Raw genomic sequence first — 20,861 nt, forward strand, 5'->3', positions numbered from 1 at the left:
AGTGTACAGCAACTATAGTGGCTGATTTCAGATTGTTAGCACTGTTAGCACAATTATTAGAAGACTTAAAATTCCAGTATAAAGCAAAGTCTATGGTTAAACTAAAGGACTGCAGCAAAGCGCTCAGGGTACCCCACAGACAGTAAAGAGGTCATGTACAAACAGGAAGATAATGTTTATTTTGTTCCAAACTGCAAAATACACCCTGGCTGTAAGACCTCCAGAAGACTGGCATGTTACAAATAGTGGGTTACCACATGGAATTAATCCAGGGTTGCATCCCTGCCTGTGCTCAAAACTGAAGCATCCAGACTGTCTGAATTGTTACTTACCACTCACAGTGGGAAGGGAGGAAATTAATTGCATTCCAGGCAGAGGGACATGTGCATTTTTGTTACATAACCCTCAGCATGCAGCGATAGCAAAATGACAATAATATTTTTGATCTGGAAAACAGCTGGAGCAGTTCACCACTGTTTTGAACTGCAAATAGATTGACAGTTAGCTTTGAACCATCCCCTCAGCCTGCTCTCTGGGATGTGTGCTCTGGTAAATGGTGGATCTCCAGATAATGCATTTCAGGTTTAGAAAGTAAAGGAACAAGCTGTAGGGTTTTGCTTGTTATTCCACTCTTATCTGTATGGATTTTTGCCTTGTTACATGGGAGAATATGAAATTATATTTGAACTAATATTTGAACAAATTTGATTCTAGAGTTTCACTTGACCTGTACCAAATTACCCTGAAATAGAAAACCAGCTCTGTCATTTGGTCTTGTCATACAGAGTCTATGGGTTGTATGTACAGCAATAGGCTGTGAGGGATTATTTCAGCAAGAGACAATTTTATTTTTGTGGACTTAACAGGGGTAGTCTTCAGATGCTGATCTGCCAAGCAAACATAGCCATTGTCATCATTCTTGCCCCAAATGTTCCTGGACCATCTTGAACCATTATTAGTTATAGAAAAACAGCTTCATGCTCTTAAACCTAAGACCTTTTTTCAACCCAGTAAGACTGCAAAAGAAATAACTGGATTTATATGAATCCAAGGAGTAATATACTAGCTGGGGAAGGGAGCCAAAAATCCAGGTTCTGGAAACCCATTGCAAGCTCTGCAGCATATTGAGTGGGTGAAGTATTTCAGTCTACATGCTTTTGCAGGGCTACGGGTGTGAATAATCTGTGGGAGGATAAGTAAATCTTACAGATACAACAGATTAATATAATTGGAAGTAAACAAGAGAGTGCTGTGGATTTGCCCCACCCACAATAAAAGCCTTACATGACAGAAGTGTGGGTGAATGAAGTGCCTGATGGCATGTGAATCTCCTGTGGGACAGGTGGAACTCGATGCACCGTGTGATAACTGGAACTGGCATTTTCATTTATTGAGGGGCTGTTTGCAGCAGGAGAGCACAGCTGTACAAAGCTGTCAGCCATGGGGAGGTCATGAGGAGAGCATTGGTGGCAGGAATCAGGCACACAGTGTGCAGGGCAGGGCTGCTCACTGCATCCTGCTCTTCTGGCAGCACTGCCAGCCTGTGCCCCCTCTGCTGGGGTCCCCACAAGCTGAGCAGGTCTTCCAGTTTCCCAGCTTTGTTATTTGATTCTAAAAACAAAGGGTCCTTGATGCTTTCCAGTCTCCAGAGGGATCAAATTATCATTTTATTGGAAGGCTGTCCTAGCTGGGAGAGGCTTTTTTCACCATGCAGATGCCATGGCCACAGGCAACAGCAGCTGATGCCCCCTCAAAGTGCAGCCCCCAGCTGCTGCACCTGAGGAGCTGGAGGGTTTCCCCTGTGTGCTGGGTGACTTTGATAGCCCAGATCAGCTCCTTGCTTGTTTGAATGAAACCAGGCTGAGCATGACCAGGTTTATGCTCCTGATGAAGAAAAAGCAGCCAAATGACTCCTGGTTTTTTTCACCTTCTCTCACTTTCTCTTGGCCTGTGGGAAAAAGAAAAGAGGGAAAGAATAAAAGTTTTTGCTTTACCAGTTTTTATCTCCTCTTTTCCTTGGTGAGATGAGGTCAGGTGGTTCCCAGCACAGTTCTCTTCCAAGGCAGCAGTTGGCAGAGAAATGTTACTGCTGTCAGATCCCCAGCTTGCCCAGGGAGCAGACAGGAAGATCTGAAGATAGAGGATTAAAAGTAGGGAGTTGAAGCAGAAAGGTTATAAAACTCTGAAAAGAGGGGGGAAAAAGTGAAATAATGGAAAAAAACTCAGAGTGGTAGTGGTACTGAACAGAAGAGAAAAAAACTCTGTACTGTTACTTCAGAGGAATAGAGAAAAGCAGGAGTGATGAAGTATTAGTGGCTAAATAAAGTACTCAAGTCACTTCCTTTTAATGATGACATGCCTTGTTTCTTTATGATGGTAAGTGATGATTCAGATTTAAAGGGAATACTAGACTGTCTGATTAATGTGATTCTTGGAAAATCTAGAATAAAAATACATCCTTTCCTGAGCATTAGGTGACTTCAAGTGAAAAGATGTTGCAATTCTGGAGAATGGTAATTAGGATTAATTATAACCTAACTGACCTTCTGTGGTGTTAAAATGTTGGCAGAACTTGTTTGTCTTGGCAAGCCACCCTCTCCTAGAAGCTGCTGTTCTTGTGTTTGGTTTGGAAAGTTCACTGCCATATGGATCTGCACATATGGATTTCTCCATCAACCATCAGAGGCATAGAGAGAGATCTGAAAAGACTTCACTAAAGAAATGTGAAACTACAAGATTCATATCATCTGAAGCTGAAATAATAGATACTATTATCTGGATGTGTGCTGTGAATTACCTAAGCTTAGCAGTTCTATTTATCATGTACTAAAATTTGAAAAATAAGGTGCTGAAGTACAATTATTTTTGAAATTATTTATGCCATACTGTTAGTATATGTCACTTTTCTTTAAATAGGTCTTGTTTTTCTCCTTGCCTAATTTAAATTCAGGCAGGATTCAAAGAATGTCAGCAATTTCTTTAAAGTAAAAAGATGCTTCTAGAATAAAACAAACCAAGGGCATGCTACAGAGACAGAAAAGTGAGAGACAGGCAGAGGAAATAGTCTGACTCTGCAGATCCCAAGGTGGTTTTTGCTGAGTGTGGTGGCAGCACTGCTGACAGCCCTGGACAACCCAGGGCAGTTGTTTATCTGCTGGGTGTGCACAATGGAAACAGATCCTGGTCTTCAGTCAAACTTTATTACAAACAGTGCCAAGCCTGGGAGATTTTAAAGCTGAAATGTTGTTCTTCCTTTCAAAGAATACAGAAATTTGGGGGCTGTTGCTGGAAGCATTTTTGTTAATAGTTTGGTATTTATTTAATGTATGTCATATCTTGTATAGATGTAGAAATAGAAATAACATGTAGGAAGTATATCAAGTTTTTACTCCTTCTGGAGTAGAGGCCATGTGGAAAAGGGAATCAAGAGGCAGGTTGGTGCTCACTCTGAAGTTTCTGATTTTTGAAGGAACCAGGAAAGGCTGGTGCTAGGCTGTAAAGTGGGCAGCAATATTTAAGATTTGTGGCCAAACAGCTCAGATGATGGTGGCCCTTCAGGAAATCACAAACCCATTTGTCCAACTCCTCCTGGGGCAGGTGACTCCAATGGAGGAGCTTCTGCACAAACAGAGCCGTGCTCATTAATGTTGAAAACCAGTTTCTAATATTAAAGTACCTTTAGTGGGCTTGTGTCATATTTAGTTTCCTTTGTTGATTCGTAATGTTTCAAAGTTGTTTTACATCTCACAGGTTACTTTTTTAGCCAGGGTCAGTGATAGCTTTTGATACTTGATTCTGAATTTAAGTCATTTTCATTGCTGCTGGCCTACATAGGTATAAATTTCAAACTTGGCACTGATGTTGATGTTTCACCATCAACAGCTTAAGCTTTTACATATGAAGAGTAAGTGATAAACTAAAGATCTAAACATACATAGGTCTTTTTTATTTCCTTCCAGAGACTGACTCCTCGGGTTGGATAGCAACTAACTTTAGCATTTAATGGCATTTCTCCTCCCCCCGCTCTCTAAAACTGAGATCAAGTTTCCTTCCTGATGGGAAGGTGCAGCATATATCTAAACTCATCACTTATATTGAATTTCATAAAATACTGGAGAACTGCTCAAGTAATGAATCTCAGTTAGCTAGTAACAAAAATAGTGTGTGAATTTAAGAGAAGCTGTTGTAATTAGACACAGCAGTGTTCCTGAATTCCCTTCAACAACTGGGGCTTTAAGTTGTCTTGAAAGAGCAGCAATTCCTCAAAGATTAGGGGAATAGTGGAGGGGAATAGTTTTACTTTAATAGTCCTAGGGTTATTTTTTAAAGGTTCTGGGGCAAGCATTAACTATGGATATAATTAATCTATTCCTACACACTTCTAGTCATTTTCTCATATTCATTAGTTCTGTAAGAAGCCTCATGAATCCAGAGTCAGATACAGGATAAATTTGCATTTGGGGTTGTTCTTTCTATGAACTTGGGCAGGCATTTGCTGCTATCTGATTTCAAAGGCTTGCACTTTCCCTAATACTCTAGAGATCAGTGAATTTGTTTTAGCACTTTTCCAAGTTTCTGTATTGCTTGACTTCTAATTTTTACCAGGGCCTGACCTGCCTCTAAGTGGGTTTCCTCTCCTCGACCTAAAGCAGCATGTCTGTAAAGCTGCAGGTTTTCCATTTGATGTTAAGAAAATGAGATCTCCCTCATTTTAAAGGCAGCCACTGTCTCTGTTCGTGGCAAAGGAGTCTCAGCTTGCAGAGAGTGAGTTACCTTGTCATTATCCTACACTCCCTTGTGTAACTTCATCTGATGAAGCCACCTCAGTTTGTTTGCAGTTCCCTAGCAGCCCTGACATTACTTACAAGCTCTACAAAGCTCTCTGTTGCAATGCCCACACCTTTCCTATTTTTAGGTTGTGGGCATGCCAGCAGTTATATTGGTGGGGGTAGGTGGAGGGGGCATATTCACTCCACAGATTTTGTGCTGCTTAGAGCTGTTCCGTTATTGTGCTCAAGCACATTATCTTCTGCAGAAGGCAAAGCTTGCTGGTAGGGAATATGAAGCAGAAAAATTGTTCTGCTGTGTGGGACCTGATATTAAGCAGGGTTTTTAAAAACATGGTGTTGCCCCACAGGTCATAAATAATTTCTCCCATCCTGGTGTTTACATCCTGCTTGTGGCTGAGTGGGTTTCTCAGTCTCACTGCCCCTCCAGTGGAGCAGCACATCCCTGATCCTTCCTCTCCTACTGCTGCTTCCAGTCCTGGATGTGCTCTGTTGCTCTTCTCTGAACTCCTGTGCCTGTCATCCTTCTGGAATTGTGACACCTGGAAACAAATGTGGTTTTACTGGAGCTGCCTTCCAGCACCACACAGTAGGGAATGAAGGTCTGTGATTCCTCTCTACTCCCTGTCACTCTTTGCTTTGTGAGCAGCAGCATTGGATTCATCTTTGAGCCATACAATGTTGAGATTTCACATCGAGTTTTCTGAACAATAAAATATTTTTTTTCCTCTCCTCAAACTATTACTGAGTTTTGTGTAAATGACAGTGTTGGCATTTAGAATATACCCCTATAGCTGTAATACATTCTTCAGAGTTTCTCATCTTTTTCCAGCCTTGCTGCAGCAGGTCAGATATGCTCCTGTTTCAGAGCTGGCTTTATGATACCCATTTCCAGGTATCAGTGTTCTCATTATCCTCTGATTATTCAAACTGTGCATTTAGGATTCTGTGACTGTCACATTACACTCTCAGCAACAGCACTATTCAGCTTCTGACTATTTAATCAAGATGTCTGGTGGCAGCCTGAGTCGATGATTTTCATTCCCTGTGATAGAGTCATTGACTTCTGGATTCACTTTTCTGTGTCTTGATGGCAAGTGATATGTAGATATGTGTTGGAGACATGCCAGTGTTTTTCTAACCCCCACATGACATCCACAGGATGTCAGATTGTGCAGAAATTGCTTTTAAACTGTTATTAACTTCTTGCTGGGTTAGCTGCTTTTTATGGTTCTGATACAACAATTTCACTGCTTTGCAAGAAGCCCATGAATATTTTACTCTTAATTTAGTGAGATCATGCAGATTACTGTTCCTTATCTATATCTCTGGTCTTTTTCCACTTATAAATAGTACAGTTCTCCAGAGTGAGCGAGCCAGACTTTGTGTGAAGAGTGCTCACCAAAAGAAAGGTCTTCCATTCAAATCCAATTTTGCCATGCAGATGGTTGAAGAAATGCCTGCACTGGCACTGAACAGAAGACAGTGCTTGTGCAGGAATACTTGGGTCTGGAAACTGAATAACCAGGTTAACACTCAGATGAGCCTGAATTAAGAAACTGTGGCTCTCTGCAGATGAGCTCAGGCACTGCATGTTGCTGATTTATAAGTGACAGCACTTCTAAGCCAGAGCAGGCACTGAGGCTTCTTGAGCTGCTGCTGAAGATAAACTTGTCAGTTCAAGGTAATGCTGACAAATAATGATATCATTTACTACACAAGTCTAAAAACAGCAACCAAAAGGAAGAACAACAACAAGAAACCCCTTTTAAGTGGCTCAGAGCCAATCTTAGCTATTTTTATCAAGAATTTCTGGGAAGAAAACAAACCTTAGCAAATATATTCTGGGTATCTGTAATACTATCCTGGAAATGCTCCAGATGGACAGAATTATTGTGTAAAATAATTTCATTTTAATAATCTCTAGAAAGTTCTCTCCATAGTTGTGGATTGAATTATGAAGATCCTAGATCCTTACAAGTATTTTCAGATGTATTTCGCCATATCCAGCTTGTTGTATAAGCAGCTCTGATTTCTAGAGACAAAATAGGTGTTTGGGAGGTTCTGAGATATCAAGTTCTAAGATTTTTAAGCCTAGTTATACCTGGAAGTTCTGAGATGTTGCAAGTATTTCTGTGGTATTTTCAACTCATTCAGAAGTAAGTTAAAAACATCAATGATTGCGTGATTTTCCAGCCAAATTAGTAAATGCTTATGATGCAGCTCATTCAGCTGAGCTTTGGAAGAGCAGCTGGACTAACACAACCTTCCCTGAACCAAACCTTTTATGGTTTAGCTATTAGTATTATCCTGGATAAAGTCCTTCCTCTAGGGAAAGGGTTTGGAGTAGCTTTCTTACCCCTTTGATAAGCACTAATGTATGGCTTGAGTGGAGAAGGAAAGGGAAGCTCAGGTCCATGGTAAATTTTCCTCAGTTGGAGTCAGTACCTCTTCCATCTTTCAGAATCTGCTCATTGTCTTATTTAGTTTATGCAGAGGAAAGAGATTTCTTTACTAATTTCCATAACCATAAATGGTCACTAAATTTAACAAAAGAAGAAAAATGGAATAGGGAACTCTAATCCTGCTTTATGGCTCTAAATCAAATTATCTGTGTTTCTAAATCTTCGAATTAATTTTATGGAAGGTCACAAGTACACCTCTCAAAGCATATTTCAGTAAAATCTGCAGAGTGATTTACTTTGGAACCTTCTGTCTCTTTGCACTTCTGCCGTTTTTTCAGTGTGAAACAAAGCTGTCAAAATATTTACTTGGGCATTTTGTTCAAACATTCTCATATGGAAATAGTGTATTTAATAACATCATTAACATGAATTCACAAATCCTTTCATCTGACATCTATCATTTACCAACTGGATCAACTGAAAAATACCTGACTGCTCAGCCCTGTCTTTAAAGAGATTTTTATATGTTTTTTTAAAACATACTGTCTCTATCTTCTCTCCACCATGGTAATGATAATTTGCTTTTCCATCACACCTTTCCTGCTAGCATATCACAACTGTGTTTTGATAAATAAATGAGAAGTATTTTGACACTGATTTATTTACTCTCCTTATGACAGCTGTTGAGAAAGTGTTATGTCACCCCGTTTTTCCAGTGATAAATTAAACAGTGATGAAGTTTGTGACTCACCAAAGTCCCTGTGCTGTCCAAAGGTCTCCTCTCAGGGAAGTGGGATGAGGGATCAGGGCTTTAACTTCCTTCTCATCTGAGCTGTTTTCCTTTGGCCCTCTACTGATTCCTGCTCCCAGCAGACCCACAGGACTTGGCTCAATTCCTTCTTTTGAAAGTTTAATTTGCATGGATTTTGTTCTGTGCTGGCATCTCAAAGCAGTCCTGAAGGTCTCTGGTGGGCGTGCAGGGTTAATGGATGAATATTCCAAACCTTTCCATAGGGAGATGTTTGTCTCTTCCACGGTTGGGGTGTCCTTCCTGGTGTTGCTGCAGGTGACCACAGCAGCTTTATTCCACTTCATAGCTGCTGATAAAACTAGGAACAAAAGTTCCCAACTTTGCCATGTATGTATGGTGGCCCTTAAGATGATTTATATGCATGAGGAAGCTTCCAGGGCATTCTTGGTGAATTATTTTTGTTTTTTAAAAAAAAAAAAAAAAAAAAAAAAAAAAAAAAAAACCAACCTCAAAAATTCATGCAAAACCAAAATTCATTCAAAATTTTAGTTTGTTTTTATTTACTGCTAATTTTAGCAATAGGGTGGTTAGAACTTCTGAATTTTTTCACATATATGTTGTCACAATTGTCAGCTGTACTAGCATTACTTAACTGCTGGACTGTAAAGTGCATCCTCAGATGGGGAAGACTAGATTACAAGTATTAAATCCAAGAATACTGGTATAAAAATAGTTAAGGTCACTTTGTCTGACTCTCCTTCCTGTAAAATAGCATCTTATTTTCTGAACCTGGTTAAGAAAAATGAATGTCTCCTTTTTTAATAACTAGTTTCCAGTAAAATAAAAATTAGTATAAATGGATTTTCTAAACAGTTTATTAAATGTAGCCATTAGATATTTATTGCTGACATGTGGCTTTCATCTTTTATAGTATTATACAAAAGAGATTGCATCTAATTGAATAATTAAGCAGCTTTAATATATTATTTCATCTGATATTCATTTCAGAAACCTCATGAGGTGTATTAGGGAGATTCAGAAGTCTTTAATAACAGACCAGTCTGCTTCAGGACTGTATCCTGACAGTAAGGAGACATCATCACTCCTCACTGAAGTGCTCAAAACCTCACACAAGCACTTTGATCTTTTCCATTTGTCTTTGGGGAGAATTTGTCAGTGTTCAGGTCAAATAAAACCAGAATAATTAAAATAATCCATTTCACATACAAGTATTACAACTACCTCTTGTTATTTTTTTAACTAAAAGCAGATGGCAGGGGTTATTTGCTTTATTTTGGGACTATTTCATTTGCAGGGAGGTTGCACTGAAGGAGTGTGCAGCACAGCTTTTTCTCCCAGCTTCTGAAGTCTGCTCTGCCCTGGCTCTCCAAACTCCCTGCCTCACTGCTGGCTCCCAGCCCAGGCATCCCATCCTCAACCCTGCTTCTGGCTTTGAGAAAAGGCATTTTGTGCTCACCCCTCTTCCTCCATTCACACTAGGTTCTTGACATGGCAGGAGTGCAAAAGGGAGTTTTTATGTTTTCTCTCTGTCATAAAATTCAGATCTGGGAGAATTAACACCATTATTCACTTCCTCAAACACATTCAAACTATTCATCCAGTGCCCAAATATTTGTCATAGTGGTGAGGAGTTTCGTAGCTCTAGGGAATCATTTAGACTAGTCAGCCAAAGCCAAAATTAAAATTTAAAATGCAATTGGCAATGATTATTAATCAATTAGCTCCAGGGAGCTGTCAAAGTTTCCTAACCAGAGTTAGAATAACAAGAAGTATTTTTGAAATAATAAAACTAGATCCTTAATAAAATTTGTCTCCTCCATCACACATTTATTAATACAATGATGCCTAAAAATGTATCAATAATTACTTTTCTATGAATGAAATTGGATTGGAGTGAGAGCCATCTGCACTAAGCAGTAATTGACATATCAATTTCTTTAAACATATATGACTTAAAATATTAGTAGTGCAACACATGTCACAGGGTATTAGAAGGAGGGGAATCTTACACTGCCCTAAACACCTTGGTGTGACAGCAGATTTTATTATGCAGTGAGAGATAGCTGAATATCTCAGCTACATCTAAAAAATGTGAGTGGGCTGTGAACTGCTGAACAGTTTTAGATTGATCTTGATATTGATATTGTCCCTATGTAGAGCTCCTCTGTAAAAAGAAGAGTAAATCATTCTGTAAGGTTACAGCTTGGGAGATTCAGATACCATGGAGTCTGCAGCATTCCATCCACCTCTGCCATACTTCCTGATGAATGCAGCTGTGGGATGTCCAGGCTGGGATGTTAAAAATGACAAGGATGGCTGACATGTCTTTTTGTTTTGTTATTTTTTTTTAAGTTTCTATATATATTCTTGTTGGTCCAGAATAACTCCAAATGTGGTACTTCTCAGATGCACTGTAAGAGCCACTTGTGGGATGGGTTATTTGAAGAGGGTTACATTTTCCTGTAGCAAAAATGAGCTTTGCCTAACTAGCCAGCAATAAAAACACTTGGATTTCATTTAGAACAAAAAAACCCTGCAAGTGTAATTTCTGCAACAGTGCATCAAGGGCTGGTATCCAAATTAATAACAGCAGTTCTTCAATACTGTCCTGAGAGAACTCATTTAAGTGAAGGGGCTCAGAAGGAATGTGACAATCCAATATTTGACAGTCTGACAGTTCTATGCCTGCAGGACATTGCCATCAGACCAAGCCAGCCCTGTGGAACAGTTACGGGGCCAGTCCTGCAGCACAGGCTCAAGGTTCAGCTTCCATTTGAAGGGAGAATTTCCCTTTTCCTGGAGGATGCATGAGGAAGTCCCTGGATACACAAGGGATGGGATTGATTTGAGGCCAGATCTTTGTCAGGGCTGCCGGGCAAGGAGAGGACCCTGGTGGTGTCTGTTCACCCATCCTGCCTGGCCATCCCCCAGCCTGCTGGGCTGGGTTCCACCCCTCAGGTTCACTCAGAGCATGGTTCACCCTCTGAGCAGCTCCTGTTCCTCAAAGACCTGGGAAAACCCCATTGGGAAAGGTGCAGGAGGAGGATTTGAATCTCGTGGGGAGGAGAGGCCAGCTGGGCTCCCTGCACTGGGGCTGGAGCTGCTGGATGCTGAGGCAGAAAGGGAGGATACGCCTGGTTCTGGATGCTGCAGGTCAGCTCTGGCACCTCCTCAGCAGAACGAGAGCGTTGCTTTTCCTTGTTCCAGTGAAATGCTGCTCTGGACTCTGGAACTGCAGAAATCCCTCGGCTGTGGAAATCCCTTAGGCTTTTGCAGAGAAAAAAACCACACAAAACCGCCCAACCTGACAAATTGAAGACATCTGGGTAGAGAAGGGCAGCCCATTTTCAGCAGTGCTGCTGATCAGTGGCCCAGCTGGATTAGGAACCTTCCCAGGGTGCCAGCATCACTTTGCAGCCTCAGGGCTTCCCAAAACAGCCCGTGCAGAACTGAGGAACACAAACGTTCAGCTCAGTGGAATGAGCACTAAATTGGTTCTTGGGTATCCTGCCTGGTTCAAAGCAAAACCAATCAGCCACAAGTCTTCAGTATCCAAATCCTCCTCCAAGTGGCCATTTCTTCATCTCTCCTTAGAAATTTTCACTGATAAAGTTTCACATCAAGTTTGTTTCTCTCCTAGCATTATTTTTAGGCATCCCTATATGGAAAACTATGATGCTTTCATATATTTCTTGTGTTTTATTAATAAAACACAAAAGTTTGGGTGTTTTTTTGTGTTGTTTTGTTTTGTTTGGGGTTTTTTTTGATGACATACTTTTTTGTTTTGTTTTGTTGTTTGTTTGAACTTTTAAAGCTTTAGAAGCTGATTTAAAATTTAAAAAGCAATGAAAATGAGCTCCTCAGCTTGAATCTGTGCCTTTGCAGGAGTGTTCTGTACCACAGTTGGACATTTTTTGGTGTAACAGTAAGGGAGAAGACAATTGACCGTATTTGTTTTTTCTGGGTCTGGTAGCATATCGCTCATCTGATCTTCAGAAAGCATTTATATAAATGGACTTGTGCCAACTTTTGGAAAGGATTTTATGTGCAGCTGGCTCCTTACATGATTTTCATACAGACTGTGGGGCCCACTTTATCTCCTCGTACCCCCCAGGATGTTCTTCATGGGAGGGAGCCATAACAGTTGTTTTCATTTTCCCTTTCCCTTATTTCTGGTTCAGGCATCACTGTGACCAGAATTAAGTGCAAGAAAAGATGGACATCTGGAGAGGAGATGGGACTTTGGGATAGCACTTGGTTGTATATTCCTTGCAGGAGTAGAACAGATTGGCTGTGAAGGGCTCAAATTCTATTTTTTATTCTTCTATTGTGATAATTCAACTCCTGCTTTGTGTTCTTTTTATGAATGTATGTAAAATAAAAAGCATATTTAGCTTTGAAATACAGTAATAGTAGCTGTGGGCTTTCAAGCCTGACCTTTTAGTTATTACTGAAAACAACAGCAAGTTCTCAGCATGTTATTACTGCTATATATATATATATTTCAAATAAAAATACAGCTTTGCTGCAGGTGGGCTAATACAGATACCAGCAACTAAATAACTGTATCAGGAAAATAAATTTTAAAGAAATGGTGAAGGTTGAATGCTGTTGGCATTTGCAGGTGGGTTGGTGCCTGTGAGAAGCTGAATCACAGTGAGGCACCCCACGTGTGTGGCACCAGATGTAAGAGACAGGAGCTCTCCTCACGACCTGCTGCATGGTTTTGAGGCATTGTTTCAATTTTCTGGGTCAGTTTTTCTTCCCACCAGTCATTTGTCTCATCTGTTTATACTTGAAGCTCTTCAAGGGAACGTCTCATGTTGTGTTTGAGCAGAGCCTGTGGTGGGGGAGGAAGAGGATTTCTAGCTTGGCTGAAGCTGCAGGATGCAAACATAATATTAAACCTCACAAATAATGGCAGGTGATAAAAGTACATACAATAAAAGATAAGCTGTGATAAATATTTTATGTAGATCTCATCAAACTTGGCTTTATGGCACAAAGACCCCTTCCTTTCACTTTATAAATACTTTCTAAGAAAATCCTGTGACCTGTTTGCTATACAGATACAATCAATTGCAGTCTCCTAATACTGGACATCAGGACAAAAATGAGACATTTAAAAGCACATTTATTTTTTCCTGCGTGTATGGTTCCTAAATTTAAATAAAGCTTCCTCCTCTTGCCTTTTCACAAGTCTATAGTCATTATGCTGTGTCTAAACCAGATGGAAGAATATATTAAAAAATGTTTTTAAACCGCGGATTAAAAATGGTGCCAGGATTTTCAACCAAAAATGTGGCACTGATTCTAAAATCTGTTGACAATTTTAGAAAGTTTTCTTTTGGCAAATGAGCTCCATTAGTGTCTTTTCTTTCTTCCAGGAAAATAAGAAAAACCTTTATCTGAGTCATAATTTAGTTAGATTCCAAACTGGATTTGATAATATCAGCATAAATATATTAACTTTCTTCAGGGATTGGAGTTGGGACATAAACAGACTCATCCATAACAAGAGAAAAACACAGTTAAAAGCTATAGTTATCTCTTATGCCTAATATTGTGTCTTACCACAGGTCTGTGCTTCCAGGATTTTAACTACAGCCATTCCAGTCCAGTCTCAGAAAATATATTTAGAATTTAAATTTTGGCTGTTCTTTCCAAATGAGGACAGTCAGCACCACACTCACTTGAACTGAGGTTTCTTCTTATATTGGATTGAGCAATGAAGTTCACCATGAGGCAGCTTTCTGGGCATGCAGTTTTGTGTGCAACACCAGACATTCAAAAAACATCTTTGTGTAAGTAAATCCATTTTAAATACCCCTGAGAGAAATAGAAGAAACTCTTGAATACCCCCAATAAAAATCAACACTTTTACATTTCCCTTTAAATAATTGTACGTGTTGTAACTGGAGAAAAAATTATTATTCCTACCTCACTATACGCTCTATAAGGGCATATGTTACATTTCCATCCACATCCATATATTTTTTATATATCCATAAAAAACCTCCATCCATAAAATGGCTCTTCTCCCACAAGAGTGAGCTTATGCCAAGTTTTTGCTCCCTCCGTGCTGCTTCCAGGGGTTCCAGGGAGCCCCTTTGAGGTGCAGCATTCCCTGCTCACCTGCTGGCCAGATGTGCATTGGGCTCACCTCTGGACTGACCCGATAGCAGCGTTCAGAGTTTCCAAATTTGGGCCTAATAAGGGCAGTGAGTTGCTTTAAACCCCAGTGCATGGGGTTTTAAAGAGGCTGCTGTTGTATGCACTGCACTGTGAAATATTCCAGCACATCCCTTGAGTGCCAAGCGTTTCAGCAAGGCTTTAAATATCTTTAAGGGAATTTTTTGGAGTATGGTTGTTCTTTATTGAGGAAACACCTGTTATCCACATTTTATGGGTAGGGTGGTGAGCTCAGGAATGATGCTGTTTGCAGAGAGTTTGGGGAGTAAAGGGTCTAACTTGATTCCTGCAAGCCTGAATCGTGTACCATAACTCCTGTTCAGCCTTCCTTGGGAAGTGGTGAATAATTGTCTCAAAACAAAAAAATACCCAGATGAATGAGGTGGGAAGAATGTGACCATTTCTGTGTAGTGTTGTAGAATGCTGCTTTTAATGTTTTCCATAGATCTTTTCAGTGGAGCTTTGACTTTGGTGCAATGGGCCAGACCCATGGCTCTGTCCCTTCTTTGAGGGAAGCTTGGGAATGTCAGACATGGGATAAATCACAGGAGAGCTGCAGGAGGCTGTGCTCTGAGCTGCTCCTCAGGGCTGGAGAAAACTTTCAAGTTAATTCCCTGATGCTAAACCTGTGCTATATGCTGGAGAAATCCAAATTTGGTGACAATCTGCTTTTCCTTGGATAGATCAGAGGCTGAAAGGTGTAAGCAGGGTGGGCTGCACTGCCAAGGGCACTCATCTGGAGCAGTGATGCAGGTGAGGTGTCCTTGCATCTGGCACACAGCAGTGCTCTCATGTGCTCTGGAAGGTGTCAGCAGTCACATCCCTGTCTGTCTTTCTGGTTTCTTGAGCCTTGTCTCCCACGCAATAATTTTTTTTCAAGTTGAATCAATAAAATGGTTGATTCTCAGCACTGAGCTTTTCTGCAGTCGGTGATTATTTGCCAGTTGTGACAGCTCTGCAGAGTTTTGTCCTGGCCAGTAGTCTCAGCAGATGCATTGTGTTGACTTCCTGAATCCAATTTGTAACAGTAATGTTTTTCTCATTCTGTGTTTCTGGAACCATTTGCCTGCTTTCCTTTCCCCATCTCCTTCTCCAGGGCATCCCAGCAAGGGCTCTGCCCTGCACGCTCCCAGTTGCCTTTTGTTTGCCTCCTTCCACTGCCTGAATTCCCCTGTTTTGGGAGTAGATTTATGGGAGATGATTGTAGACACACTAGAAGTCATTTATGAGATAGACCAGTGAGAATCTTGGGCAGCTTTTGAGACTCTCCTTCTAAAAAACACAAGCCCACATGTAAAATTTCCTAAGCTGCTTGATTTATTTGATTTGTTTACTCTGTCTTTCAATTTCAAAGTCATTTAGGAAGATTGTATGCACAAACATTTAAGTTCTCTTTAACTAAAGTCAACCAATGTGTTTTTTCAATGAGCTGGAGCTCATGAGAAAGAGTCAAACATTAGCTGTGTAAAGAAGGCAATTAGTGTTTGTACAATATATTGAAAATTAGCCTGAGGCACACTGGAAAAATACATATTTTACACATGTATATTTTTCTTTCAATTCCACAGTTTGTACCAAGTCCTGACACAGATCATTCCAGAAGCTACCAAATGAATTCAAACTGTGAAAGAGGTTGCAACTATCTATAAAAAGAGGGGGTTTAACTGTAATGTGTTTGGTTTTGCTCTGTATATTTGATCACTTGAAGGAAAAGCCTTTTCTCCTGCTGCAGTATGTCAAGGAAGCTTATCTGTATGTAAACAGCAAAATGAAACCTCTCTTGTGTTGTAAGGGTTGAAGCTTTCAAGTTTAGAAGTTGAGCATTTCTAAAAACGTACTAATGATGTCATCCTGATAACAGGATATACTTCTCTCTCTTTGTCGTGGAGTGATTCTTTTCCATAGATTTTAAAGCTGTCACAGGAGTAGGAAAAAGCTGTCATAATCACAGGAATCAGTGGAGAAGTTTTATTTTAATAAGTGTTGGGGAGCAGCTGTCATGTTATCTGCATTAAATATTGTGCACCCATTATCAGTAGTGTTTTGCCCACAGTTTGATAGGAATTCAGGTCAAAAGACCATTTTCCTGAAGGGGAAGAAATGGGCATTGTTGATACAGCCATGGAGGGAGTAACAGTTAAAAACTTTGGACAAATAGGAGTACACCTATAGCTATTAAGGAAAATACGATTTTTAATTTTTTGCAATAATGTAGTGTTTAATTCTAATAGGACAGATCACAAAATAAAAGAAATGGCTTGTGAGGCTCTGGTGCTATAATGGACATAAATATACTTTCTGCAGTTGATGATGTTAAAGTATTTGTTGTTTATATGAATTATTGTGTGTATATAGAGTTGAAACTTTCAGTAAGACAACTTTTGTTTCTACAAAAGAATTCACAGCAGTGCAAGTCCATATGGAGTCTTGGATGCAGGAGTACAATGAGTCACCTTAACATGTAGAAGAGAGCATATGGTTTTGGTAATAGGTTAATAAGGGCAATTAACCTTGTAGTGCACTCATTTGTTGGTCTCAATTGTTTATAAACTAGGTAATAAAGATATTTTTACATCCTATAGTTCTATAGGAGATTAAGTGAAATCAGGCTGTATTTTTTAAGTTTCAGTGCCAATAGCACTCAGGTGATATTCTGATAGAAACATAAAACTAGCAGAGCAGAAGATTCAGAGTACTCCATGGTGTGTCCAACCAATGGGTATCATCACAAATGTTGAAATACATAGAATAGTTCAGAGAAATACAAACATATGTTCAAGGTTTTCATTAGCAGGACTGTTTTCCTGGGATGCAGTCACAGATCTGTCACTCAGCTTGTTCTTATCACCTTGCAAAGACTGTAATGTGAAGTGTTTCCAGGCTTTATTTACGTAGAAAAGAATTCTAAACTTGCCTTCTTCTTCTTGAGGGTGAGCCTCATAAAAGGATAGGCTAAAAAAAGCACTGTCATTGCTTTATTTTGTTTGTTTTGAAGGACTTCCTGCAGAAGTTCCAGTTTCTCTTGTTCTCTGCTTGGCAAAGAGAATCAGTGGGTACAGACTGGCCCCACAAACTGCACCCACAAGAAAAGCCATTTCTACTTCATTCTCTGTTGGCTCCTCACATTCAGGTGGTGTCACTTGTTGTTGATGCAAAGACAAGTGACACCAAGGGTTGTGTGATTTTTGTTTTACGAGTTTGTTTTGGGTTCTAGGCTGGTTGTGATGGGAGAAGGGATGGTTTCACCATAATAATAGTTTTTTTTTTCAATTCTAGAATTTGTATCAGTCAGCTTTTTGGCCTCCTGCCTTTGTGCATATCTGGTTTGCAAACTTCTGCCTACTTATTTGGCTACTATATTATTATTCCAAAAGAAGCCTCTAAATCAGCTCATCTGTAGATTTAACTTGAGCATGTAAAGTATATATTGTGGTTATTGCTTTTGTCTGTCCTTCCTGATTTACTGTTAATTGTCTGATTTTTACCTTATATTTTGGTTATAAGTTATTTTAATAATTTAGCTGATGATAACCCAAATGAGCTATGATTGTTTTTCTTTATTCCGAATTTGAACATCAAGACAGTAATTTCTTTCTTTAGGTTTTCTTCAGAGGTTTCCATGAAACCTTTCTATACTAATTTGTGGTCTCATTTTTTTTCTCTTTCATTGAATTGACTGAACAATATATTTGCTGGTGCAGCATTCACCAAAGATGAGGACTCTTATGCTTTATTAGACTTGACAGTGTTTAAACAATACTAATTCTCATACCCAGCTGGCTTTTCAATTGATTTCTGTGCTCTCTATTGCTGGGTAAAACAAGCTGGAACATTAACGGCATCTTGCATGCTACCCTCTGGAGACTTACTTTTCTTTAGAGAAAAATCAAATAAATATGAAAGTTTCTGGGTTTTCTCCTTATTTTTATTTTTCAAACGATACTTTAGTGTACTGTCAGATTTTGTACGTGTTACAATACTAATTTTCAAGCACATTATTTTAAAAAGTAGTCTTCATTTTATAGATACATTCACTGGTTTGCTCATTTTTTAATAGAAATAAATGCCTTCATCTAAACCAGAATATACCAGCTTTAAAAACATGTTCAAGATGCACATGAATGTGCTATTTTAACCCCGCTAAAATTCTGTATATTGAAAATGTGTTTGCCAAACAGCCAGTGAATATTTGCAGATGTTAATCATTTGTTTAGCCTCTCACTTTTAACTATATTGAGTATTCTTCATGAGAGAGAGAGACATAAAACCCCTATTTTTCTAGCTTATAAATATAAATATTTAAGTCACGCATTTAGACAAGCCCAAGCCTTAAAACATTTGCTCCTGGAGGAAGAATTTTGTCTGTTTAGAGCAGACATCTGTGATGGACTGCAGCCATTGCTGAGGTGACCATTGTAGCACAAGTCTCTCCTTCCAGTCCTTCAGAGGCTGCTTAATTCCATATAAATTTCAGTTAATTGTCAAACAGCAACTTTCTGAAACCCAAGTTTGATTCTTGTTGTCCTGGTCAAATGAGGGGAATGACCTGTCATAAAGGACTGGCCAAAGCTGGGAGGTAGGGTTTGATATTTAACTTCAAGGAATCAGTGCTTTCGAAAGAAAAATTATAACTTTCTTGGCTATAATATCTCCTATAATTTTTTGCAGCCAGCTGGCCCTGTGCAAAATGTGTGCCAGTATCTGTCCCACAGTGCCATGACACTCCGTGTCGTGCATACAAAGTAGGGAAGCCTTGTAGGGAATATTTTCTAAATTAAGAATGTTTTGGTATCACAGTACTCCATTTAAGCCATTTTTTTCCCCCATAATTTTCTACAGCTGGTCTAAAAACCCAGAAGAATGGAAGTTTCAAAAGACAAGACAGACGTGGCTTCTCCTGCACATGTATGATAAAGAGAAGGTTTGTATTCATGCTGCTTTTTCTCAAAACAAATATGATACAGTATTATACATTAGTTATAGCTATTCTTTATTAAACCATGCATTTGTATAATAATTTTTAATAACTTACAAATTAGTTTGTTTTAACAAAGATGCTGAAGCATTTTAATTGCTTGTCATTGATATTTTTATTTTGTTGGTGATCATTACCTTGTGCATGCTAGATTTTTATACTTGATGTATAGCAAGCATAAAGAAAGCAGATTCATGATTTATTTAAATATGGAGTTTTATGAGAATTTGAGTCATATCCTTAATTTTAATTTCCTAATGTGGAACCCAATACTGCAAACCACAGTTCTCATATTGTTTCAGATATCTCTGGGCTCCATGGAAGATGTGCAACCATATTGCCAAGATGTTAAAATAGCTCTCATTTAAATATAAGTGAAACCTGATGTTGATTGTGAAAAGCATAAAGTATAACCAGAAGCAAGGCTTGAATCCATACTGAAATCTGTTAATTTCATAACTTAAAAAACAACATACATTGAATTACCAATAAGTATCTGACCATCGTGGTATCAAATGAGGGTGTCGGGTCATTCATTTTGTTGTGCAGTAGAACAAACCTCTGCCCATTTGCGCAGTGCCTCACTTATTGGCTCATTTTGTTGACATTCAGTTAAGTTTTCCTGATTTTTTTGTGTGCACTTGAACATTTACTCATACCAATTGTCCTGACCCAAATTAGTCAGCAGCTCTTAAGCCAATCACCTGACATTGGGTGTTACCTTTTTAGACAGCCAGATAATTAACAACAGAGTTTCACGAAGGCAAAAATGTTCACATGGTGTAAATACTTTAAAAAGATGGGTTGCAGAATACAAATTTGATTTTGGGTATTGGGTTGTTTGCTGTGTCTTCTGTTTTTTAAGTTTCTCTCTTTAAAATCTTTATCAACCTTTCAAAATCAGTGCATGCTCTTCAAAGCTACCTAGAAGTTGTTTAGCAGGCAGAAGGATGTTTTTACTTTTTTTACCTGTTTACTTTGGTTTTATGTTGAAATATACAGGGACACAATGAACTGTAAGTAGCATTTGGTTTATATCTCAAAACACAGTTTAACTCCTTGTTTCTCAACACTGAAATGAAACTTACTTTTTCTTAAAATTCTGATGGAAGTGCTCTGATTTATTTAAATTCACATATTTTGTAGTTTAATAATCAGAGAAGCATTGAATATGAGCTTCAGAGAATGATTAACATCTGCATCCAGATTTAGTGAAGTTTGTAGAGCTGCTCAAGTGCTTACAATTAAACATATAATGAAGTCTCTTTCTTCATCAGGACCATAGGGAGGGCACACCCAGCTTCTTTTGAATATTTTTTTATACCCAGATTCAACTTCCTGTCCATTACAGAATGAAATGTGTTGGTAATCCAAGCATGACTAACGTACAAAAGGAGACATAAGTTTCTTTCCTTCCTATCTTTGATCTCATGGTGTCACTTGGATGCCTACTGAAGAGCCATGCAAAGGCCTGAATTGAGTTTCCTGTAAGAAATAAGTTGAGGTTTTAAAATTGTTTGCTAGATAAATGGTTTTTTAAGCTCCTTTAAAATCCATCTGGTGGCTGGCTGACAGCTTCCAAGCCAGGCCTGTGTGCCTATGGTGTGCATACTTCTCCAGCACCCAGGATTAAATAAACACTAGGCTATTTGTTGGCCTTTATCAACTGGCACAGCATTTTTAGGAAGTTACTAGATCAGTCTAGCTTCTGGACTTCAGGGCGTGGTGGG

The 20,861-nt window shown here is 39.1% G+C and overlaps 1 protein-coding gene across 7 annotated transcripts in view; it reads left to right on the forward strand.

Moving 5' to 3' along the window:
• CHLSN (cholesin) overlaps nt 1-20,861 on the forward strand; it is a 123,572-nt gene that overhangs the window by 99,883 nt on the left and 2,828 nt on the right. For all 7 annotated transcript variants that reach the window (XM_077786883.2, XM_085592230.1, XM_077786882.2 and 4 more), the window contains one exon: nt 18,996-19,077. In XM_077786883.2, the coding sequence (XP_077643009.1) occupies nt 18,996-19,077 (82 nt within the window). The remainder of the gene's footprint in view (nt 1-18,995; nt 19,078-20,861) is intronic.

Source organism: Lonchura striata, chromosome 14, assembly GCF_050655825.1.
Source record: "Lonchura striata isolate lonStrDom1 chromosome 14, ASM5065582v1, whole genome shotgun sequence".
Classification (NCBI taxonomy): domain Eukaryota; kingdom Metazoa; phylum Chordata; class Aves; order Passeriformes; family Estrildidae; genus Lonchura; species Lonchura striata.